Source organism: Cheilinus undulatus, linkage group 8 (assembly GCF_018320785.1).
Source record: "Cheilinus undulatus linkage group 8, ASM1832078v1, whole genome shotgun sequence".
In the NCBI taxonomy this organism is placed as follows: Eukaryota; Metazoa; Chordata; class Actinopteri; order Labriformes; family Labridae; genus Cheilinus; species Cheilinus undulatus.
The window spans coordinates 46614350-46640523 of NC_054872.1; the positions used below are offsets into that span (position 1 = coordinate 46614350).

The following is a 26174-nucleotide window of genomic DNA, read 5'->3' on the forward strand; positions in this document are numbered from 1 at the left end:
TATGAAATTTATCTGAATTTGTTGGAATTTAACTTTCTGAAGTATATTACAGGAGGGGAAAAAAAAACTTTTTCTTGATATTCTAATCTTTAAGATGCGCCTGCATATCTCTGTCCTAATCCAGGACAGAGCCATAAACCTCCACCTCACACAGGGTCAGGTGCTCCTGTCTACCAGGGATAACAATGTTAACATAGCGACCATCCATCCCATTACACTGGAATTCAGCAGTTGTACCCGCCGGCATGTTTTCAATCACAGCACACCTAATGGAAGGAGCAGAAATGATTAGATTGTCATGGACATGTGCATCCCAATCACAACAAACTGTTTCATATTTTATATACTGTAGGAAAGGTAAATATGAGTCATGTTTGGAGTCCACCTGTGGTAAATTAACCTGGTTCAACGAGATTTAGAAAGGCACACACCTCTCTATAGAAGGCCTCACTGCTGAAGATGCATCAGAGCAAAAACCAAGCCATGAGGTCAGAGGAACTGCCTGCAGAGCTCAGAGACAGGATTGTTGACAGGCACAGATTTGAGGAAGGTTACAAAAAAGTTTCTGCTGCACTGAAGGTCCCCAAGAGCACAGTGGCCTCCAGAATTCTCAAATTGAAGAAGTTATGCAGAATAGGACTCTACTGAGAGCTGGTCACCCAGCTAAACTGAGCAATCAGGGTAGAGTGGCCTTAGTAAGAGAGGTGAACAAGACCTCAATGGTCACTGTGACTGAGCTCCAGAGATCCTGTGTTGAGATGGGACAAAGTTCCAGAAGGACAGTTATCACTGCAGCCCTCCACTGATCTGGGTGTTATTGCAGAGTGATGCAAGCCTCTCCTCAGTGCAGAACACATGAAAGCCCACTTTGAATGCAAAAGAAGAAAAAACAAAACAAAACAAAACAAAAAACACCTGTACAAAAAAGAGACTCTGGTCTGAACTGTTTGGCCTCAACTCTAAACTGAGCAATCAAGAGTGGCCTACCAGTAAGAGAGGTGATCAAGACAAGGCAGTGTTGTAGTACTTGAGACCGGTCTTGGTCTGGAGGCCACATTTTAAAGGTCTTGGTCTTGCTTAGGAGACCAGCTCTGACTTGCTATTCTTCAACGTCATTAATGTGATAATAAGGAGAAGCATCTGCTAAAACAACGAATAGCTTCAATTCACGTGTAATTTCCTCCTCTTCCCCGTGATGACTACAACCTTCCCGGTGTGACTGAGGGACTCACCCCCCTGCACACAAGAGGGAGTGAGAGTTGGGAGATGACAGGACAAGACTGTGAGCTAGGAGAGCCCGAGGCAGTTTTATTCCTCATGTGGGCAGACAAATACTAAAAAGTGCCCCCAAACTTTACAACAAGTCCTGTTTGTTAAAAAGATTAACCCAGTGTAGAAATCAGTGCCAGAATCGACAGAACTGAAGTTAATTATCAAACTTTATGACCTGAAAGACAGAAAATATGGTGTGTTCAGGTAACCTCAGTAAATTAGACGACTGTATCCTATATGGTATGATATGTTCAAATGTCCCATAAAAGATAGGAAAATTTAGTTTTGATGGGAAACATCAATAAATGCAGCTTTGAATATGAGGAAACTGTAGGGATATAGAATAGATGTTACAGACTGAATAATGACATTTTAGCTCAAACACAACTTAGTTCTTTCCACTTCTATTGTAATTATGTATCCTCATTTTGTCTGTACTCAGTCCTGAGTAAAGGGTCTGAATACTTATGTCAATGTGATACTTCCTGTATTTTTGTTTGTTTTTCATAAATGTATAATAAAAAATCCTACCTGGGATTGCTGTTGCCATTGTTGATAAGAGAATCTCCAATACGAATCTCTGCTCCGTTCAGTCGTGGGGAGTACCGGCCATCTCTGCGGTTTGAGATCTTAACAGAAAACACTTTATGGGTTTTTATCAGATCCAGTCGCCACCAGGGACTAAATTCTTGCCTGGTGGTAGAGCAGGACCCATCACTCCGGACACTGTGCCGATTCCCATCAATGGCATTGTATGCATTGCCATACATGTCATAAAGTGATGACTGTGTGGCTTTTCCTCTGAGTGCAAGGTTCTCTCCTAAAAAAAAGCAAATATATGTAGGACTCATGTCTTTATCTTTTTTATTTTATTTAACCTTTATTTAACAAGGAAGAGACTTGTTGAGATTAAAAATCTCTTTTCCAAGAGTGTCCTGGCCAAGACAGGCAGCAACACAGTTACATGATTACAACAGACACAAATGCACATATTACACCTCAAAACAACAACTATACATACGTAACAACTACCTCCAGGATTCTAAACATCAAACATCAGAGAAAACATCTGCAGACAGATGCATCTGCCTCCAAATCATTAGTAATGACAGACAGTAATATAAAATCCTGTGAACGAAGATCCCGAGTTCCTGTATTTTCCATACAATGTAGGTGAGGAGATAAGAGGGAAGCAGACCTAGGATACACTTATAAACGAAAAAGTACCAATGTTTTAGTCTGCATGATGACAAGGAAGACCACCCTACACAAGAATAAAGCAAGCAGTGATGAATGATTGCTTTAAAACAAGTGATGAATCTCAAAGCTCCATGATATACAGTATCCAGCACATGCAGGCTTTGAGCTGAGGCATGCTTGTATAAAACATCACCATAATCAAGCACAGACAGAAAAGTAGCAGCAACAAGTTTCTTTTTGGCTTCAAAAGAAAAGCAGGATCTCATTCTGAAATATAAACCCAACTGTAGCTTCTACCTTTTTACAAACTGCTGAATGTGAGGAGTAAAAGTTAGAGCTTCATCGATTAAAATACCAAGATACTGTATCTGTAGTGGGATCCAAGTTCAATCTGCATCCTGTCGAGGGTGCTGATTGATGGCAGATTTGGAGGCTTTGATTTTTTGCTGGACAACAGCATCATTTTTGTTTTGTCTGCATTTAAACCAGTTTCAAGCCATAAAAATTTTGTTGGATTGTATTGAAAGCAGTTTGTAACGGCATCAAAGCTTGGTCCGGAGTGGGTGCAGAGCAATACATTATGGTGTTGTCAGCATGAAAGTGGAAATTTCCATCAAAAACATTATGATTTATACTGTTGATACAAAGAATAAATAAAAGGGGACCTAGAACCGAAGACTGAGGCACACCTTTGGAAAAAGTGTACCTGAGGTAGTTCCCCCAACCTGCACACATTGTGTCCTACCTTGGAGGTAGTTCTCAAACCAGCCGACTGATTGATTGGACAACGGTCAACGGTGTCAAAGGCCTTTCACAGGTCAATAAAAAGGGCTGCACAATGCTGCTGATGATCTAAAATATCAGTAACATCATTAGAAACTTTAAAAGTAGCAGAAGTTGTGCTATGTTTCTTCCTGAAACTGAATTGAGATGCTGCTAAAATGTTGTTGTCAAAAAATTCCTTTAGTTGCTCATTGATAAAAGTTTCTAAGACTTTGGCCAGGACAGATAACTTAGAAATGGGCCTGTAATTATTTAAAATGGTGGGATCACCGCCTTTTAGCAGGGGGGAAACAAAGGCAGATTTCCAGGCTGCAGGAATAACATTAGTTGCCAGAGAAAGGTTCAAAATGTGTGTCAAGGGTGGGGCAATAAAATCAGTAGCCACTTTTAGGAAATATGGCTCCAATTTGTCTGGGCCAGCAAATTTTGTTGAATCCAACTGCCTGAGGGCTTTATGTACCTGAGAAGTTAAAATTTCAGCAAAGCTAAAAGGTCGATTTGATAAAACCTGACCAGCAGGATCCACAAAAGGAGGACTATTTTGAGAAGAGTGAGGAGATGCAAACAAAAAACCAGAGGAATCAAAATGTTTGTTGAAACAGTCAAGCATTTCAGTCTTCTCAGTAATATTTTGTCTGTCCTTCATAATGCATGGCGGTAGCTCAGTAGCTTTATTTTTCTCAGATAATGATTTAATGGTACTCCAGAATTTTTTTTGGATTGTTCAGATTATTTGTGGTATTTGAAAGGAAGTGATCAGCTTTGGCTTTTCTAATTGCCACTGTACACGCATTGCGCAAATGCCTGAAAACCAACCAGTCCAAGGCGAGGTCAGATTTCCTGGCCTTTGCCCATGCTAGGTTCCGTTCATGGAGCAGATTGGATAGCTCTGATGTGAACCATGCAATGTCTGCATTTGTTTTAGTCATATGTTATAGCTATCATAAAGTCAGCATAAATGGATGTATTTAAGACATTGCTGCAAATAACCTTCTGTCATGATTAGCTAATGATCGTTAATTAGCTCCACATAGTGGTCAATGGGAGGTTCCATGGTTCTACACTCCTTTTGCCCTCAAGCCCTCCACCAGTCAAATGACTGAAATGTATGAATACAGTCAAATTTCAGCTTTGAGTCACTAATATTATCACTTTTATCTAACAATGCAACAAATCAATTTTTTAGACTTTTGTGCTCCTGTGTTTGCCTCCAGCTGATATCAGAACACCACTGATGTGATGTAGAACATTAGAGAATCTCACAAAGTTGCTTGTTTTGACATTAAAGTGAAACCATTTCAAATGGTAAACACAGCTGTATAGAAAATAAGGCTGCATTAATGGTTCAAATTCTCACCTGTTGGTGCACGGTATCCGTACACTTCCACTTCACAGAGGCTAAGGATCTTGTCATGTCCAGTCAGAGTCACAGTCACATAACGTCCCTCCACAAGTTTGGTTAAGGGAATTTTTAAAAACCTTTCAGCTGGAATATGAGGGATTACTGCAACCCTGCAGGAGAGGAGAGACATAGAAGTGAAAGACTTGGATTTCTCAAGGTCATATTCACTGGGACACAATACAATCAGACATTCTTTTATTTTTACTTAGTTTTTACTTAGTGTGTAACAAAGTAGCCTGTTGAAGTGCTCAGATTGTTTTACCCATGCCAATGAAATCGGTAGGGGGTTATGTGAAGGGTTCTGTATCTTTGTTTGTTTCTTTCTTTGTATGTGTACAACATAACTCAAGAACGGAAAGTCGGATCTTCACCAAACTTTCAGGGAATACTGGGATGGTGACAGAGGAGAATCAATTAGATTTTGGTGATGATCCGTGCACCTGTTCAGTTTTTTCTCGGACTTCGAAATTTTGAACACCACAGTAATCAATGGGAGCGTGAGTTCCTCGGTGGCGCTGCTTAAGTCTGCCGCCTCAGATGGCCATTCTAGTTTTTGTTGTGATGAGTAATGCAGTGTGTTAGTTTTACAATTTAAATAATCTGATCTTACTTAGCTTTTTCATCAAACTTCCTAATTACTTAAAAAAAACTTCTCTTTTGGTGTAACCAAGGCCTCCCACAGAATTGCTTGGGCCCCTGAAAAACCCAGTAGGGGGCCCTCCCCAGTTGTGAAATATTGATAGTTTAAGTGAATGTGTGTTGGATCTGTAGCATTGAGGCTAGTGTCCCGGCTAATGGTTACCTCATTTTGAAATTAAAAAGTGTGTCAAGCTATCATTGGATTCTGATATTAAAATTATTATTTGGTGCCACTTTTTAACCCCTTTTTCATGACTGCAATTTTCACATTTATTCTGCTATTATTTAGTTATTTTCCCCTTAAAGTGATTACAGTTCCTTCTACTTTAGTCTCTGGTATCCTAACATTTGTGCACGTCATGGCTTGAAGTCTGGTATTCCTTTCCAAATGGATTAGTTTAATCCATCAATCCATCCCGGTCGCCAGTCAATCTTGACACTGCTAAATAAAAGTTAATTCTTTTTTAAGAAAATGGGTTTGTATTTTGAAAATGCCATATTGTACTACAGCATTTTTTGTTGCTTTGATAGAAGTGGATATTAGTCAGTTTAAATGAGACATATGGTTATCACAGCTTAACTTCACTGTGGACCATAATTCTGCTGACCTCCATGGGCCCCAGGACACTCTCCTCTTTATTCCCTTATGGGCGGCCTTGATTGTAACAACAGAGAAAGAAAGGAAAACTGTATTTTAACAGGTTAGTTTCTCAGAAGATAATGGCAAAATCTTAGTTTTAAATGTAATAGTTCCCCAACACAGCCCAGTCCCATGATCTATTTCAACTTCAGAGATTCTAGAAATTCTCTTAAAATGTTTTTTGGTGTAAAGTTGGCATAACATCATTCACTCACTGCGGGTTTGCTACTCCATTGTGATCTAAAGAGTTTCCAATGTGAATCTGGGCCCCGTCGAGTCTCTCTGCAGCACTGTCTCCTCTGTTGGTGATGATGAGGGAGGTGACGATGTAGGACTCCAGCAGGTCTACTCTCCACCAGGGGTTGGTCTGGGATAAAGTGTGCGTACATGATCCAGAGTTCAAGTCATGATCTCGGTTTCCATCGATGGCATTGCCGGCCATTGAATATGCGCCGTCAGCCTGGGTTGACTGGGTTGCTTTTCCACGTATGGCCACGTTTTCTTTGGAGTAAACATTTGAAATTCACATTAGAGGTGTTACAAAGGTGTAAAAGACTAAACATGGGGCCGACTTCAATGTAAAAAATTAGATAATTCATTCTTAAATCAGTAACAACAAATAAATGTAACGTAAAAGGTTCAAGATAATGATTTTCCACACAGATTTCTTGTAATGTCAGCTAATTCATGTGGAGAATGTACTTACGGTAAGTGTAGGCTGAACATGAGCCCAGGAGGAGATGCAGGAGCAGAGCCGTGCTGTGTTTCATGGTTCTGTTTGATACAGACTGGCAAAAACAAAATTGCAACAATAAAATGACCATTACTACTGTTTGAAATGTCTCCAGTCCAAAACTACAACAAACTATAGAGCCTGAGTGTCAAATGTCCGTAAAATTACATAAACATTTCAAAGAATATGTGGTTAAGTTACAGTAAATGAGCAAAAAAAAAGGGAGAAGCCCCATCTGTTCAGAATTGACAGTGCATTCGGGAAATACTAGGGTCAAGATTTAACCATAAATTGTCATTTGCACCAGAAAAAAAATTGGGAAAAACTAACTGAGCACTGATCATAAATGGTTATCAGATTAAAAAAAGTCAAAGTTGCAAGTTTAAAGGTCAAAGGGTGAGATCAAATTTGAAACAGTGAGTTGAAAAGGTCCAAATATGACCTTAAATTCACAACTGTGAATTTAAAAGGTTGAACTTTGATGTAAAAAGTAAAAATTGTGAATTTAAGAGGTTAAAATATGAAATAAAAAGTCAAACAAATGTTATCGTGCGATGCAAAATTGAAAATCTGAAATGAAAACAAATTGATTTTTTTCCACCCTCAGGACTTTGCACCTGAATGTTTTCACTCTACTTTTTCACCTGTTGAAGGTTAAGCTTACATTTTTATACTGTCGTAAATCTGCAGACCTCATACCAGCAGGTCAATTATAACAGCAATATGATATGATCTCGCTGGCTGGGAACAACAGTACCACGGGCCTGATTTGGCCCTCAGGCCTTGAGTTTGACACCCCTGCTTTACTACAACATTCAAAATTTAGCTCAGGTGCCTATGTCTCTGGATCTTTTCTGTGATGTTTCTGCACCTTGATTAGAGTCCATCTTTGGTAAATTAAACTGATTGGACATGATTTAGAAAGGCACACACCTCTAGAGGGCCTCACAGCTGACAATGCAGAAAGCAAAGACAATCACAGCACACTTAACGGAAGGAGCAGAAATGATTAGATTGTCAAAGACATGTGCATCCCAATCACAACAAATTGTTTCATATTTTATATAGTGTAGGAAAGGTAAATATGAGTCATGTAGGCCTGTTTAAAAAAAGATGGCTATCACATTGACTTGAGCTTTCAGAGCCTTTGCAACAACACCAGTAATTTAGCTCAGGGGCCTCCAATTTCTCTTGATCATTACAGAGATGTTTCTACACCTTGTCTGGAGTCCGCCTGTGGTAAATTAACCTGGTTCAACGAGATGTAGAAAGGCACACACCTCTCTATAGAAGTCCTCACAGCTGACGATGCAGAAAGCAAAGACTAAGCCATGAGGTCAAAGGAACTGTCTGCAGAGCTCAGAGACAGGATTGTCTGGGGAAGGCTACAAAACATTTCTGCTGCACTGAAGGTTCCTAAGAGCACAGTGGCCTCCAGAATTGTCAATTAGAAGAAGTTTGGCACAACCAGGACCCTTCCAAGAGCTGGATGCCCGGCTTTCACATGGAGTTCTTTGCAGGCTTTCATGTGTTTTGCACTGAGGAGAGGCTCCCGTCTGGCCACTCTGCCATAAAGCTCAGATCAGTGGAGGGCTGCAGTGATGGTTGTCCTACTGGAGCTTTATCCCGTCTCCACACAGGATCTCTGGAGCTCAGTCAGAGTGACCATCAGGTTCGTGGTCACCTCTCTGACTAAGGCCGTCTCCCCAATTGTTCAGTTTGGCTGAGCTCTTGGAAGAGTCCTGGTTGTGTCAAACTTCCTCCATTTAAGAATTATGAGTCACAGCCTTGTTTACCTTCTGTTTTTGTTTTCTGTTTCCCTCGTGTCCCCTGTCTGTCTATGTGTGCCACACCTCACAATCAACAATTAAGCACCTGGCTTGATCATGAGGATCACACACCTGCATTCCATCCACTCGTCTACTTCAATACAAGAAGCCTGGTCTCAGCACAAGTCATCATCAGACTATTACGGCCGCTCCGTTCAATTTAAATTCAGAGTTTTTCTACTTTTTAAATTTTTGTATTCTTCCAGACATTCTAATAGCCTTTTTCTCTGTGTTCAGATCCTGCAAATTCTGCCATCAAGACAACTCAAATAAAACAACAATGGAAAACCAGCTGCTTCAGAATCACCCATTTTCTTAGCTCTATCCTAACCAACCAGCCAGCTTACAACCCTGCCACTCCCCAGTCTCAACAATAAATCACCTCATCTGTGTCTGCTTCTAGGTCCTACAACAAAAAAAATGTCCACACCCAACATTATGGAGGCCACTGTACTCTTGGGAACCATCAGTGCAGCAGAAATTTTTTGCACCCTTCTCAGATCTGAGCCTGTCAACAATCCTCTTATCTCTGAGCTCTGCAGGCAGTTCCTTTGACCTCATGGCTTGTTTTTTTCTCTGATATCACTGTCAGCTGTGATGCCTTCTATAGAGAAGTGTGTGCCTCTCTAAATCATGTCCAGTCAGTTTAACTTGCCACAGGTGGACTCCAATCAAGGTGCAGAAACGTCTCTGCAACGATCAAGAGAGATGGGAGACACCTGAGTTAAATCTAAAGTGTTTTGCAAAGGGTCTGAATACTTATGTCAATGTGATATTTCATTTTCATATTTGATTAATTTGCACACACACACACACACACACACACACACAAATAACTGAAGCATCACAATGTTTTAATTAGCACAAGGTAATGTATTAAATTACTATGGACGCTTTGAAGTGCAATGTAATACAGTCCCACAGTCCTAAACAATCTGTAGGCTAATTTCTTAAGCTTAAAAAGGGTTAAAAACATTATTATTGGAGTATAACCACCTACCTTTTCTTGCAAAGAAAGCACAGAAGAAGACAAGGAGCTGCTGTTAATGTTGAAGGCTGATCATAACTGAGCGTTGACCACAGTATGGTATTTATAGTCACATCTTATAAAATGTTGTTTATTAATGATTAACCACAGGTGACTTCATGCTTCCTTGTCTGATAACACTTTGGTTATTTAGGTCACAGATAAGAAACCTTCTATGAAGTTTTCTACCACGTCTTTGTTTTATTTTCTGTTTTGCAAATGTACATACGGTTCTTTTAATAGTGTCCTCATTTAAACGTGCAGTTCTACAGAAAGCGTGTAGGACCAAATGAGAAAAATAGCAAAAAATTACAAACTAGAATGCTTATATAGGCTGTTTAAAAGTAATGACCTGGTTATTGATCAGTTTATGCATTCATGTGAGAAGTCTGATACCTCCAGATAAGGCTGTCTATTGAAGGAATAAAGAGAGAATCTTTCTGGGGCCCAACCACATAGAGGGGCCCATGACTGCTATTGCTATGAGTTATTTCAATACTCAGCATTGCTTAGATAATTTTCATTTATAGAACACTTTTTCACAACCTCAAAGACACTGTGCAAGCTTAAAAGATACAAGACACAAGAAAGCAAGCGTGCAAACAAACAAGGAAGAGGACCAAGATTGATGGATTGTGAGCTAGGAGCAGAATTTTGAACTGAATACGGTACAGGACGGGGAGTCAAATAAAATAATCCTAAAAGAAGAAATATGATTTAAAATGAAAAAAATTAAGCGCTCTTATTCTGCTGAAGAAAGGTTGGGGGATCAGCAAATCAGAAGCCTGTTTCTAGCAGTAAATTCCACCTTCCCGTTGCTAGGCAACACGTGTGTGACGGAGCGAAAAACCGCGCATGCAGGCAGAGACAGACAGCAACCAGAGCACGCTGGAAGAACAGTTATCAGAAGTGGATTTAATGACGGTAATGTGTGACAAACCCAGGAGATAAAGTCAAAACGGCCTCTTAAGAAGACAACCCAACCCTTGACAAAGTGTTCCCTGCTGAAAGTAAGTACAAACGAGTTTGTTTAACTCAATATTCGTTAGCATGTTAGTATCGCGAAGCTAGCGCTAGCTTAAATCTCAACGCCATTAGCTTTTTATGTTTTTCAGAGTGTGTGAAAAAAATGAAGACTTTTGTAACACTGCTGGAAACAAGAAAACCTGTGCTTTACTGGGCGCTGCCATGTTTTATGTCTGTGCTCAACCTATCCAGAGATCGGTGATCATGTTTATCATTGTTTTACTCCTTTTAATACTAGCTCTTTTGCAATTGCTCTGTGATGAGCACTGTATTTATCCACAGAAGCATCTTTCAGTTACACATATCTAAAAATAAATGTTTCTATTGAATACATGGTTTACATTTAAAAGTATTTACTGTGTTGAATAAATTTGATTTTGTACTTTATGGGAAAAATGTTATTTTAAAGCAGCTAAAGCTGTTTAATCTACTAAAGTGTCTGTTTAAGGTCTGTACACTAAAAATGGAAATGCTCCAAAGATAAATGTTCAATTTCATGATGTTTTATTGGAAAAAGTTATTTAAATGTTCATTCATTTGCATTACTGCATTTGATAGCAATTTAAGTGCGATGTTAAGAATTCATGATGTTAAATACAGTTAAAAGTAGATAAACGATAACTCAGAACTCATGATATTTCTTTGACCCTGTCTGTTGGCAGGTCAGGTCTTTTTTTATTTGATGTTGGATTTTCTTCATGCTGACCTGTCCAGCGAGCTACATGGCGAGCCTTCTTACCTGGATCTAGAGAGAGACCTCTGTGACCCCTGGACAGGTTCTGCTGCACTACCCAGTGGGGTAGGCCCTGAATTTACAGGCACACTCACACTCAGCCCTATCGCTAAATCCTCTTTCTCACACACATACGTTCACATACGCCCAAGGACTCTAAGATTTGCCTTATTTTTCTTTTATCCTGAGAACTTGGACTTTAGCATACCTTTGTGGACTTTTCTTTGCACTTAGACTCGACTAAACACCTCATTCTGGGAACTGTGTGAGTGGTTGATGTGTAGGGAGCTATCCTCAAGTGACTGGTGTTTGTAATTCAAGTCAATATAAGGGTTTACCTTGTGTGGTGGGGTGGGCTTGTGTACACGTTTTAATTTTTGCTTTTTATTTAGTTTTATCATAAAAAAAATTTGTATGTTGAATTATTCTTAGTTTAGGATTTGTTTTATTCTTAAAGTTGTTTTATTTAGGAATATTTTTAAATGGGGATTAGTTTAATTTTGTCCAACAACGCCACTTGGGGGAATTTCATCCCCAGGACATTACTCAGAAGAGCACCCAGTACACTCAATGGTAAAAGGTCACATAGGTGCGGTACTCATTAGGACAGAGACATATGTTTTCCACAGAACTGACAAACCTTATTAAAGCAGATCAATATTTAAAACAGCAGTTGTCAATAAAAGTCTTTCTATCAAAAATGAGTTGCACAATCCAAGTGGCCCAATAAATTAGCTGTTTTGGGGCTAGACTTAACAGAGCAGGGGGATTACACAAATCAACCCCAACTGAAACAAACCAAAAGAAAAGAATTTAAATGAGTAACTTAACACAAATGTTATTACTCCAAGATAATCCTTAAAGGTAGAATATCCGACATTTTACACTTAAATGTAATAAAAATCAAACATATGCTATGTAAATGTTTTTCTGAGTACGGTATCAACTAGGGATGCACAATATTATCGGTAGTATATCGGTATCGGCCGATAATAGCTTAAAAAGTTAATTATCGGTATCAGCCGATAGTAAAATTTACGCCGATGTGTTTGGCCGATAATATGACGTCATAAATAAGCGCATGCGATGACGCCGGACGTGCGCCAACAACAATCAACAACATGTCAGCTGTGTGGCAGAAGTCTGAGGTGTGGGAACAAGACAGCAAAGTAGCTGTTTGCATCACTTGTAAAGTATATCAGATGCATGGAGGAGCTCGACAACATGCCTTTAACACCACCAGTTTAATTTTGCATCTAAAAAACCGCCAACGTGATGACTACAAGGACTATAAAGACTGGCAAAACTTCATGCCAGGGAAAACTCAGCAGCAGCCTCTACTTAAGTCATTCAACAAAGCTAAAAAATACAGCAGTGACCACCCAAAGGTAAGGAGCTGAACAGGAAAATCACTGAATTTATAGCTCTTGATAATCAGCCTTTCAGCGTGGTGGAATATACTGACTTGTGATGCATTTAAAGCCCCGCTACATTATGCCTAGCAGGTGCTTATAGCCTTACCTGAACTGCAAAACTTCGTTTCCAGTCACGTAGAGAAGCTCCTCATTAAAGCTAAACATATTAGCTTCACCACGGATATATTGACATCATCACGTTAAGCCTCACTGCCTCCGTGGGTAGATGAGGATTTTACTCTTAAAAAGTCTGTCCTACACTCACAGGAGTGCTCACTCAGCAGCCGCAGTTGCAGCCGCTTTTGATGACATGTTTAGATAGAAATAAAAAGAATGTGCATGTCGTCCTACGTGACATGCGAGAAACACGGCAAAAGCCATGACGGACTTCTGAGTGCCGTCTCCTGTGCACACTCGAAGGTGCACGAAGGTGTGTCCAGCATTGGAAATGTTTTGTCACTGTTTTGTTACAGAGCTGTTTACAGTGAAATGTCCATTAAACTTGGTTGCTTAGTAAGTTTGCGCTGTTTAAAGCAGAATCAGGAGAACTACTTTAGTTGAAGTTTTATTTCTGTTCATCTTGAGTCTCAGAAATTTATAATTATAATTAAGCTCTGAACTATAGCTAGATTTTTTTGCATTTAAGAATCTGTGTTGCTGTTTTTAAAGCCCTTTGTCAGGAGTATCTCAGGGAGCCATCCTGCAAATTGGCTGAGTAATAAGGAGAATCAGTCTCAATGTATAAGCTATTTCTTTTTTTTGCACTGTGGAGCTCAGAGTAAGCAGGTTATTTTGCTGCCGCTCATTGCCCTCAAAAAATGCAGATGACTTTGGCTGTATGGTTAAAAATACATGTAAGCATGTAATACACATGTAATCCAAAGACATTACTGTAAGTTTGTCATTACTATATGGCTGTATTTGAAAAAAAAAAATATATCCTTCAGTTCTGATAAAAATCAAATGTTTTGTCAGTTTGTACAAAAATTGACAACCGATATTTTAAAAAAATTGTAGTCCATGATAGAATTGGTGTTTATAACAGGGGAAAAAATGTAATTAATTATCGGTATCGGCCAAAATTTGTTTCAAAATATCAGCATATCAGATATCGGCAAAAATCCAATATCGTGCATCCCTAGTATCAACACACTGGATTAAAACTTCGGTACCCTGTAGTTTTGTTTATATGGGATGTTTATAACTCTGTCCGGACCAGATTGGGGTGGTAACCTTATCCTCTGGCACACGCCCCTCTCCTCCTAGATGCTCACCCAGGGGCAGCAGTGCTGCTGCAGGTAAATGTTTCACCCAAACAGCTGAGAGGAGTGTAAATGGCAGACTCCAGTCGGCATGAGGGAGAAAGGCTGGTAAAAAGTGTCACTGCCAGCAGAAAGTGCAGTGGGATAATGGGGATATTGCAATGTGGGCTTGGGAAAACTTCAGAAAACCATTGTCAGTAAACACAAGGTTGTGTTACCATGCATTTCTACCATGCAATGCCAAAGCCATTTATCAACAACATCCAGAAACACTGCTGACTTCTCTGGGCCTGAGCTCATCTGAAACTGACCTATAGTGTAAAAATGTGCTGTGGCCCAAGATATTTTGGAAATAATGTCCAGAATAAACCAGGCTCAAGAGGGAGCGAATCATAAATATGGTTATTGACACAAAGTTGGTAAAGCCAGCATCTGTGATAATGGAAGGATGGATCAATCAAGCTTTCCCAAGGAAAATCTAAGGCCGGCTGGTGGGGGTATTAGTGCCCATGGCATGGGTAACTTGCACATCTATGAAGGCATCATTGACACTGATGGGGCTTTTCCACCATGACAAGTTTAAAAGTCATAAATTTACAGGACAAAAATATGCTAGATGTTTTTTACTTTAAAAGTTATAAAAGTACATGGACCAAAACTTTTTAAATAATTTTTCAGATCATACAGTTGCAAATTCAAAAGTCCAACTGCTGTTTTCTGTTTGGTTTCTTGTAAATTTTTTAACCTAACACTGTTTTTAAATTCAGGATTTTAAAAACTTTTAATTCTTGACTTTGTAATGTCAACAATTATGGCTTTTGAAACTCAGAAAGTTTGCTATTTTTTCCTCGTAAATGTCTAACTTTTTAAACTCTGAAATTCTGAGTTTGTTTAGTCTGTTTGCTCTTTTATGTTAGCCATATATTTATAGTGCTGTTAATGCTCAGCACTGCAAGATTCATGTTTTTTTTTTAGTTAAAAGCTATAACACAACAATAAGTAGTGTAACAGTATTTAGCCTTCCATCATGAGCTTGACTTCATTAAATGTAAATAAAACCCAAAACATTTCTTCCATGTATAATGGCAGAAAAACAGACAGTTCCAATGAAGGAATAAATGTAGGATGTGGACTTGTTCTGTTGATTTATTTATCAAATTTAATGTACAAACTATTTTATAAAGAAAGCTCAGTAGTGTCTTTATGGTGACAGACACAAATCTCAGTCAAAACTAAGAGCACACAAGGCAGTATGTATTTATACAATCATTATGAATCTTAGCATAAGTTCAAGCAGGAAGACTGTTAAGTTTCCATTTATTCATTAGTAATCACTCTCTCGCGGTAACCTCTCTCGATCCAACATCCTGCTGCTGTCATATTATAAAATCTGTTTCCTCTCTTCTGAAGTCAGTCTGTTTCAGTGCAACCACTGAAACCCTCCTCCACTCCAGCTACCTCCATTACATCTCATCAGTGTTCAGGTCCAGCTTCTCTTGCCATCCTGCATCCCTTCATCGCAACGTCCTCGTCATCTCATCAGTGTCCGGGCCAAGCTCCTCAGAAGTCCAGTCCTCATCTTATCCTACACCTTCCTTCACCACCACTAGTGTCAAGACTCAATAAAAGGGGTGTCCTGTTCTGCTGTTAGCCTCACTAACCCTTCAAGTTCAGACCTGGCAACCTTGGCAAAATATTTTGAGTACCACTTGCGTCGTGCGGCATTTCTCGCAGATTTTTGCATCTCCTTTGCTTTACACACAGTAATTTCCCCATTCACTGGATTAGTTCACTAACTGGAATGTGTGTGTGTATATACTAGGGGTGTAAAGGTACGTGTATTCATACTGTACCGATTCGGTACAGACGTGTACCGAACGAATACATGTGGAGCCAAGCTCACAGACGGAAACCAGTGAACAATTCCCTGTCACACTGTCCTGACAACAACACAACCACAGCAAACGACAGCAACAGCCTGAATATTCCCAGATAAAAGTATCCTGTTGTCCTAAAAAACAACAGTGGACATAGGCAACAACATTAGCTGACATTATTCTGCAGCTGTGTCGCTGACAGCACGTCGTCCAGTGGACCAATCAAAGTGTTTGAAAAGGTTCAAACAAGAACGTTACTGTAATGAGGAGGAACCAGCCAGTTATGAATTTCCTATTCTTTAAGATAGTTTTTATTATTACAATTGAGGATGGAGCATAATTTAAAACAACCCAGTGTTCGTACTACTCTAAAAAGTATGTGCATTTCTGTCTGTGGGGTGACACTTTGGAATGGTCTTGAAAAGCATGTGAAATTAAGTCAAAATGTGAAACAACTTAAGATCAATTACAAAAAAGCTACTCTTAAAAAATATCAAAATGTAGAGGGAGAGCCAAGTACTATCGATTAATCTTTATGAAAAATTGGTATTTATGTTATTCTATTGTATGTATCTAATTGGTAAATGTTAACTTTATGGACTGAGATATATAACTGGCAACAAGCAGGTTTCTATTTGCCTTTGAGAGACAGAAGAACAGATGAACAAATGAAAGGATGAGAGGATGAGTGTGTGTGTGAGTGAGTGAGTGAGTGAGTGAGTGACTGAATGAAGGAGGGGGTGGGTGGGTGATTGGGGGTTGGGAAAAGAACTGATGTGTGGACAGTATTAAGGTACAGTAAGGGGGGTAGGACTTGAAAAGCTTCTGCTTCTTCCTACTCCTTTTTTGGACTTATGAGATGAACTTTGATAAACTATGATGAACTTTGATTTGTTCAATTGGGTTTTTTTAATTTTAATTTTAATTTTTTTCATTTTTTGTTGTTTTGTATGTCCGAAATAAATCAATCAATGAATAAAATAACAATGGGGCTCTGTGAATCAAAGCAATTTTACCTTCAACCGTCAGCCTTGGAGGAGTGAGATTCTGTGAGAGTGACTTCAAAACCGAGGTACGGACCGAACTGAAAATTTTCTGTACCGTTACACCCTTAGTATATACATATTGTATATGTACACATACACATAGCACTGGTGGATTGACAATCTTGTAGCACAGAACAAAAAAATACTTTTGTATTCATTAATCATTTATTTGACATGGACACACAGTAACATTGATGCTGTGACATTTAATCATACACAGGTCCCAGATGCACTGCTGTGTTTATAGCAAAGTGCTAATTTTCAACACCTGTCCATGGAAGCTTTTAAATTTAAAACCTGTAGCACAATATATAAAATGTTTGTTACATCTCTAAAACCAACATGCAACCAAAATATATGCTCAGGAAGTGAAAGTACTTTAAAACAAAACCAAAACAGCCTAAATTACAGCCCTACATTAATGTCAAAGCTAACAGCCAATCATTAAGAATTTTGGGGTGCAGCAGAGAAGAGAGACGGTTCATTTCCACATTCAGACACAAAACAAGAGCAACGTGCAGGAAGCTGACTGACTTCACAGAAGTGTTGGTGCTTGAAGACAATTAAAACAATATGATTTGGAAATCAAACCTTGAGATAGATCAGACAGAGGAGCAAATGAGCCCCAATCATGCTGTTATTTGCTGCTGTAATCCTTTTATCATTCATTTTCTTTACTTTAGGCAGGACCAACAAACAGCTGAAGTCTTTTTCTGTGTTCATCCTAGTTACTTACACTTTAAAATGTGTTCTAGAGACTGATGTATGTTTCTTTGTTCATCTTTTAACTGTGTTTCAAGGACTGAAGTGTTAGGTCTATGCATTTTTATATTGGTATTAATGTAAGCTAAATTTAATTTGTAAATATCGCCATATTGTATAACCCAGTTATACACCAAATCGTGTCTTCTTTACCCTAACAATACACACAAAATTTATGCAGTGTGCTCCTGTCATTCTCCCTCATCTCTCCGTCTCACACTGCTGTCTGTGTCATATCGGACCTGACGCGTATTGGCTTGTTAACCAAACAGCAGCTACAATATTAGTGAAGAGAAAATGCATCGTTTTATAAATTAATCTTTTATCAGAAGTTTGTGCAGACTGAGCGCTCTGTCCTCTCACTAGCTGGGTTTCATTACAGTTTTTTGCAAAATAAAAATGATATTTCTTACATTTTTATTAAGTACAATTGCGCTTTGAATGCGTTTCCATTGAAGGGAGTTTTGGACATAGGCCTTGCAATTCTCGTAAAATCTCATCTCGCATGAATCCACTGCAGGGAAGCTTGATGCTCAAAACCTGTTCTGTGTTGGTACGGTTTTGCTTACATCTACAGCGGTTGCCTTGATAATGTTGAACAAAAGACGAAGGCAACAGATGATAGTTCAGAGGTAAAGTCCATATGTATGGCAAAAGCCTTGTATAAGGGTAGAAGTATGGTGTTAAGAAAAGTCTCGTCTCTTCTTCTGTCTACATGTACAGTGCCATGTTGTCTCGGACATGACTACGGGAAGTGCACATTTCCCTCCAAACTCACACGTCTGCAGCTTTTTGCATAGTTTAGAGAGGCAAGTTGTACCAGCGTATTTACGTGTCATATTGCGTACCTGGTACGTAAAATGCGTAAACGTTGGCAGGTCTGTAAATTCACAAAGACATAATGATGGAGTTTTTTCCCCACATTTTCAAATATTTCCAAAGCTTGTAAAATAAATCATTGATAAACTCACGACGTCTCTCCTGATTGAAATATGGAAATTTGGCTTAAAACTGTGAAAGTGTTGATTAACAAAGCAACGAGTTTAATTAAGAAAGACACAAAAATCTTAGATAAAACTCTTGTGAGATTATAGTTGGTTATGTGCTGATAAGATCCGGACCTAATCCAGTCTGGATCCCAAGACCTCCACTTCACACAGAGACAGGTACTCTCTTCTTCCAGGAACGACCACGTTAATGTAGCGGCCGTCCATCCCGTTACAGTTGAAGTTTTCAGTGAAACCTCCAGGCATGCTCTGGATCACGGCACACCTAGCAATAGTAAAGGAAACATCATTAGCTCATTTAATGGCCAGTTTTATAAAAGGTACTCATCCTGCCATGGTTTAATAAGTGCTGCTTTTTTCAAAAGATGGCATTTGATATAAACCTGATGCACCAGACTGAATGTTTGACTTATCCATGGCATGACTGGATTGATTTTACATCCATCAGGGCAACAGCCTGTAGATGATGTTTGGAAAGGGAGATCCTTTCCAGCAATCTCAGAGGATGATTGGATGAAAATTCTGTCAGTCACATTCATTAAGGGCCAATCATAGCAGGCAGATGTTACCATTGACTGCATTTACATGGACTTAAGTATCCCATTTTCTCTTTGTTCATGTATACACCTGCAGAAACCGGGATATTACAGTATCCCGTTTTTGAGAAACCCATTTTTGCTACCTGGAGAACTCCAAAAGAAAACGGGATACTGTGCCATGTATACACAGTATTTCTGGCTGCTGTAGACTTAAGTGCACAGGCGCAACTTTGATTGAACTTAATTTAACTTCAGATACTATAAATACTGCGTCTGTCTGGGCAGCGGAGGATCAGCTGATCTCTGCCTGGAGACAGTTTAGCGGCTGTGTCTGTAGAGGATCATTCTGTGATCTGATGGCAGTCAAAACACTCTGATATTTAGATAAAACGTGAACTCAACAGTTTAAATTTTCAGCCATGAATGAAACATGAGCATAGTTTACTGAGGATGACAGCTTACGCCATGAGTTAGAGCTCTGTGAGTTGAAGATGGAAATACGGCACTCGGTAAGTGATCTGCACAGCCTGTCAACTCCTCCCAGTCCTGACGTTTAGAAACGATGACTTTTCTGGTGTGTTTTTCCAAAATAAAAGCGTAGCCTTTTTAAGACTCACTTTGAGCTGGCCCCGTTTTCACAGACTTTTATTTTGAAGTCGTTTCCCGGAAAGTCAGTCGACTGTAAGATGCTTCGCTATTTCTTGGTGTCTCTGCCAAACTTTCGTCGTGTTTAATAATAATAATAATAATAATAATCACCTAATAAGTGATAAAAATTTTAAATATGAAGTTATAATAAGCTTATTCATTTGAGATCTCCCTTTTGTTCCTTACCATTCTCTCAGTCTCTTTTTTCTGCAGATGCTTTATAAGCAAGCGTTCTATAAATGAGATTAGTTTTGTTTTCTCCTGCTGTTGGAACGAGGTGGGTACCATTTTTGCTGCATAATGCTCGCATTTCACTGTTTTAAACCCAAAATAACAGTGATCTAATTTTTCTAAAATTTCTAACTTTGTGGTGTTGTAAAATAACATCAACTATCTGTGCAGCTATGATTCAGTGATCAGAAACCGGGATACTACTTTCTCTCACGTATACAGGGATATGAATAACCGGGTTTCTCTGTGCACATGTAAACACAGTATCCCAAATATGATAAAAACCGGGATATGACTCATAACCGGGATACTCAGGTCCGTGTAAACACAGTCATTGTTAACTAGTGGTGGAGCCAGTCAGGGACTCACACTAACGCCAAAGCCACTCAGGAGAAAAACATCTTTACCACCAAAACTACAACTATAGCTACATCCACACATCCAGTAGCAAACCTACATATTTTTATGTTTAGTACCTGGGATTGTTGTTGCCATTGTTGTCAAGGGACTCTCCGATGCGGATCTCGGCTCCGTTAATCCGCATGGGATAATTGCTGTAGTTGGTTATGTTAACAGAAAACACTTTATGGGTTTTGCCCAGGTCCAGTCGCCACCAGGGGGTATTATCACTGCCTGTGTGAGAACAGGAGCCCTGGATCCATTGGCTGGCACGATTCCCATCTATGGCGAGATATGCAGAGCCAGTGGAATATAGAGATGACTGTGAAGCTTTTCCCTGTAGTGCCAGATTCTCTCCTGCATTAGAAAGACAGTTGCAAATGTCAGCACTGACAGCGAGTTTCCCATGATGTCCAGTGCAAGAAAATAAATCTGTGCAGGCCTTTGTTAAACTTATCATGAGTTCATTTTCATTTAAGCATCAAACTATGTCAGTAACTGACATAGGTTTCTAGGGGCACAGTGTTTACCTTTACACTGGTGCAAACAGAGCAGTCTCCCATACTGAGCAAAGGAGAGGCAAAGTTAACCTGACATGCCAGATGGATGTGTTTCACACATCCATCTGGGAAACCTCCCATAGATGGTGTTTGGGAAAGGGCAGAGTCCTTGAAAAGAAACTCGGAGGGTGATTGGATGAACGTTTTGCCTGTCGCATCTTAACGTGCCAATCAGAGCAACAAAACACGAGAAGTCGTAGCCGCTATCGTGATGCGCCGCTACCGAGGAGTAAACTCCATAGCGAACTGCATAATGCCAACCATGGTGACTGTAGACTTTTTTTTTTTTGAAAAGAAAATAACTCACTGCTGTTCTTTGTACTTCTTTGAACAAATGTCGTCAAGTACTGATGAAACTGACACTATAGCAGCATCCACGCTAATCTCATTTGCCACAATTGCACTGGCCTCTCGTCACAGCTTGTTATGTCACGACTCTGCAGTGCCCGAAAGTACTGGTCCTTAACGCTGGTTGATCCTGTCACTTTTCTAACCTTGCAAAGCAGATGGATACACCCATTTCCTTGTTTTTCACTGGCAAATCCATCTCGCAAAGCTCCCATCTGAACCGTTTGGGCCCGGTTAGACGGTGACAGGACCAATCAGCGACGAGGGAAAGGACTTTCAGGCACGGCGGTGTCGTGACATAAACAAGCAGCAGCAAGAGCTGGTGCAGTTATAGAGGAAGAGATTAGCGTGGATGCTGCTAAAGTGCCAGTTTTATCATAACTTGATGATATGTCTTCATGAAAAGAAGAACAAAGAACAGCAGTGAGTTGTTTTCTTTTCAAAAATGACAGAAATTGAGTACTTACATGTCTATAGTCGACATGTTTCGCGTTAATCCTCGGTAGCAGCGCACGCGCCACTCGATAGCGACTACGTCACGTGTTTTGTTGCTCTGTTTGGCCCGTGGACATGTGACAGACAGAACATTCATCCAATCACACTCTGAGTTTTTTCAAATCCTCTGCCTTTTCCAAAATGTTTCCTATTGAAGCTTTTCCAGAAGGATGTGTGAAACAAATCCATCTGGCGTGTCAGGTTAGTCACTTTCTAACTGGGCCCAAACTGTTGCAAGATGGATTCGCCAGTGAGAAACACAGAAACGGGGGAATCCATCTGCTTTGCAAGGTTACAGCTGACCATGATCATCATAATAAAGCAAAGTAATACTGTATGAATTAGCTAATGATTGTTAATTAGCTCCACATAGTGGTCAATGGGAGGTTCCATGGTTCTACACTCCTTTTGCCCTCAAGGTCTCCACCAGTCAAGAGACTGAAATGTATGAATACAGTCAAATTTCAGCTTTGAGCCATAAATATTATAGCTTTTATCCAACAATGCAACAAATCCATTTTTTAGACTCTGTGCTCCTGTGTTTGCCTCCAGTTCTGCTTTGTTTGGCCTCCAGCGAAATATCAGAACACCACTGATGTGATGTAGACCATTAGAGAATCTCATGAAGTTGCTTGTTTTGACAGTAAAGTGAAATAATTTCAAATGGTGAACACAGCTGTATAGAAAATAAGGCTGCATTATCTGGTCAGTGACATTAATGGTTCAAATTCTCACCTGTTGGTGCACGGTATCCGTACACTTCCACTTCACAGAGGGTAAGGATCTTTCCATGTCCTGTCAGAGTCACAGTCACATAACGTCCCTCCACAGGTTTGGCTAAGGTAATTTTTGAAGACCTTCCAGCTGCAATATGAGGGATCACTGCAACCCTGCAGGAGAGGAGGGGCATAGAAGTGAAAGACTTTGATTTCTCGAGGTTGTATTTACACACAAAACAATCAGCCATCCTATCTTTTTTTAAAATTAGTTTTAGCTAGTTACTTAGTTTTTACTTAGTTTTGCTTAGTTTTTTAATGTGTAACAAAGTAGTCTGTTAAAGTACTTAGATTACTTTTGTTTTGATGAGTAACATAATGTGTTAGTTTTACAATTTAAGTAATTTGATCTTACTTCACTTTTTCGGTAAAGTAACTCAATAAAAGACAACTTCTCTTTTGGGGTAACCGAGTCCTCCCACAGAACTAGTTTGGGCCCCTGAAAAACCCAATGGTTTAAACACTTTTCATGACTGTTCCTGCTCATTTTTGCTACATTTATTTTCACATTTAACAGAGTTTTGATGCTTTTCACTCATTTTTACCTTTAAACCTTTTCACTACTTTGGCTACCCATGTTGGCCCCTTTTCAATGCTTTTAACCCATTTTTACAACTTTTCAATCGGTTTACACCAATTACCCACCCATTTGTCTTTACTTTAAGCTGATTTTTGCCACTTTTAACTGTTTTTTAACACTTTTCACTGCCTTTTACCATTTTTCAAACCCCTTTTTAAGTACATTTTTGCCACTTAAAACCATATTTTTCCCAACTTTTAACTGCTTTTCACTGTTTTATTGCCCATTTTGCCAGCTTTAGTCAATTTTTAACTACTTTGGGCCAAATTTTGCCACTATAGACACATTTTTGACACACTTTCCCCACTTTTTTGCCAATTCCAACACTTTTTTGCCAAGTTTTACCTTTATTCTGCCATTAATAAATTATTTCCCATTAATGTGACAACAGTTCCTTCTACTTTAGTCTCTGGTATCCTGACATTTCTGCACATCATGACTTGAAATCTGACATTTCTTTCAAATTGGATTAATTTTATGTGCCCATCTACATTGTTAACATTTCCATCCATCCATTTTCTTTACCACCTATCCTATCTGGGGATGTGGGGGGCTGGAGCTTATCCCAGTTGTCACTGGGCGAGAGGCCCTGGAGTGGTTGCCAGTCAATCTTAACATTACCAAATAAAAGCTAATTCTGTTTTAAGACAATGCATTTATATTTTGAAAATGCTCTATTGTATTACGGCATAAATATATATGGACCATGATTTTGCTGACCTCCCTGGGCCCCCTATTTGGCTGGGCCCCAGAAAGCTCTCCTCTTTATCCCCCCTCATGGGCGGCCTTGATGGTAACAACAAATAAAGAAGGCAAAACTATTCTAACAGGTATGTTTCTCAGTAGGTAATGCAGTAATCTTAGTTTTAAATGTAATAGTTCCCCAACACAGCCCAAGTTTTATTTCAACTTTAGAAAATTGTGACAGCAAATTCTCTAAAAATGTTGTTTGGTGTAAAGTTGGCATAACAACATTCACTCACAGTGGGTTTGCTACTCCATTGTGATCTAAAGAGTTTCCAATGTGAATCTGGGCCCCGTTGAGTCTCTCTGCACAGCAGTCTCCTCTGTTGGTGATGATGAGGGCGATGACAATGTAGGACTCCAGCAGGTCTACTCTCCACCAGGGGTTGGTCTGTGTGGAAGTGTGGGTACATGATCCAGAGTTGAAGTTATGATCCCGGTTTCCATCGATGGCGTTGCTGGCCATTGCATATGCACTGTCAGCCTGGGATACATGGAGATACTGGGTTGACTGGGTTGCTTTACCACGTATGGCCACGTTTTCTATGGAGTAAACATTTGAAATTCACATTAGAGGTGTTACAAAAGTGTAAAAGACTAAACATGGCGCCGACTGAAATGTAAAACATTAGATCAGTCATTTTTATATCAGTAACAACAAACAAATGTAACATTAAAGGTTCAAGATAACGAGTTTCCACACAGATTTCTTGTAATGTGAGCTAATTCATGTGGAGAATGTACTTACGGTAAGTGTAGGCTGAACATGAGCCCAGGAGGAGATGCAGGAGCAGAGCCGTGCTGTGTTTCATGGTTCCTTTTGATACAGACAGGCGTTAACAAAACTACAACAATAAAATGACCATTACTACTGTTTGAAATGTCTTCAGTCCAGAACTACAACAAACTATAGAGCCTGAGAGTCAAATGTGCATAAAATTACATAAAAGCTTCAAAAACTATGGTTAAAAAACAGCAAATGAGCAAAAAAAAGGGAGGAGCCCCACCTGTTCAGTGCATTCAGGAAGTATTCAGACACCTTTCACTTTTTCCAAAAGTCATTTTTTTCTCATGAATCTACAGTCAGTAGCCAATCATGTCAATGTGAAAACAGATTTTTTTTTAAGAAGAAAAATTAAATATCACATCGACATAAGGTTTCAGATCCTTCACAACAACACTTAAAAAGTTGCTCAGGTGCCCCCCAACCCATCTGTCACCTTTGCCCAAACCATGCCAGCCCCGCCCCTTTCTCAGGGAAAACATTCCTTAAAAATGAAGTGCAGTCAGTGGAAAATTTCGGGTCATTAGAATTTTAAAGCTTATAATATGAAAACCTTATTGTTAAACAATTATTGAGAGCCAAACTCTAATGGCCAGTGAGATAAACATATAATGTAGACCATTTAAGAAAAAATACTCTCATCACAACAATAAAAAAAAGACGAAATTATAGATGTACATGAGGATGAGTTCAGGCTCCCTCCATCAAACTGGACAATCAGTCCCATCGTGTGACTGGAGATGTCTTAAACCAACATCACATATCTTCTGTGTGTTGGATCTTAACCCTTGAATGTGGTTAATAAGTTAGTGAATATTTGAAACAGCTTTTAACAGGCAGACCGACCACAACTCCTGCCATCACAGAGGGATGGCTAGCTTAAAGTGAAGTGACGTTGCACTGCTCTGATCTATAGAAGACCTCAAAGCTGACGATGCATATCAGAGCAAAAATCAAGCCATGAGGTCAAAGGAACTGTCTGCAGAGCTCAGAGACAGGATTGTCTGGGGAAGGCTACAAAACATTTCTGCTGCTGAAGGTTCCTAAGAGCACAGTGGCCTCCAGAATTCTCAACTGGAAGAAGTTTGGCACAACAAGGCCTTTTTCAAGAGGTTGTTGCCTGGTTTTCACATGGAGTTCTTTGCATTCTTTCATCTGTTTTGCACTAAGGAGAGGCTTCCATAAAGCCCAGATCAGTAGAGGGTTGCAGTGATGGTTGTCCTTCTGGATCTTTGTCCCATCTCCACACAGGATCTCTGGAGCTCAGTCAGAGTGACCATCAGGTTCTTGGTCACCTCTCTGACTAAGGCCTGTCTCCCCAGTTGCTCAGTTTGGCTGAGCTCTTGAAAGAGTCTTGCTTCTTCTATTTGAGAATTATGTGTCACAGCTCTGTTTTTTTCTGTTTCCCTCGTGCCCC

The 26174-nt window shown here is 39.6% G+C and overlaps 1 protein-coding gene across 1 annotated transcript; it reads right to left on the reverse strand.

Moving 5' to 3' along the window:
* Positions 1-115: 115 nt before the first annotated feature.
* On the reverse strand, positions 116-24773 carry LOC121514186. The gene is made up of 10 exons (XM_041794287.1): positions 24722-24773; positions 24213-24516; positions 22609-22763; positions 20548-20827; positions 18770-18918; positions 6643-6810; positions 6152-6437; positions 4598-4767; positions 1804-2092; positions 116-266 (listed from the first exon to the last, which is right to left on the reverse strand). The coding sequence occupies exons 2-10, from the start codon at positions 24437-24439 to the stop codon at positions 116-118; spliced, it is 1875 nt and encodes a 624-aa protein (XP_041650221.1). The 5' UTR covers positions 24440-24516; positions 24722-24773.
* Between the last annotated feature and the right edge of the window lie 1401 nt (positions 24774-26174).

Coding starts and splice junctions, on each gene's coding strand:
- LOC121514186 (XM_041794287.1), bottom strand. CDS start 24,439: ATGGCCAGCAACGCCATCGATGGAAACCGGGATCATAACTTCAACTCT. Junction 4,768..6,151: donor AATGGAGTAGCAAACCCGCA/GTGAGTGAATGA, acceptor CCTCTCCTGCAG/GGTTGCAGTAATCCCTCATA. Junction 267..1,803: donor AATGGCAACAGCAATCCCAG/GTAGGATTTTTT, acceptor TCCTTCCATTAG/GTGTGCTGTGATTGAAAACA.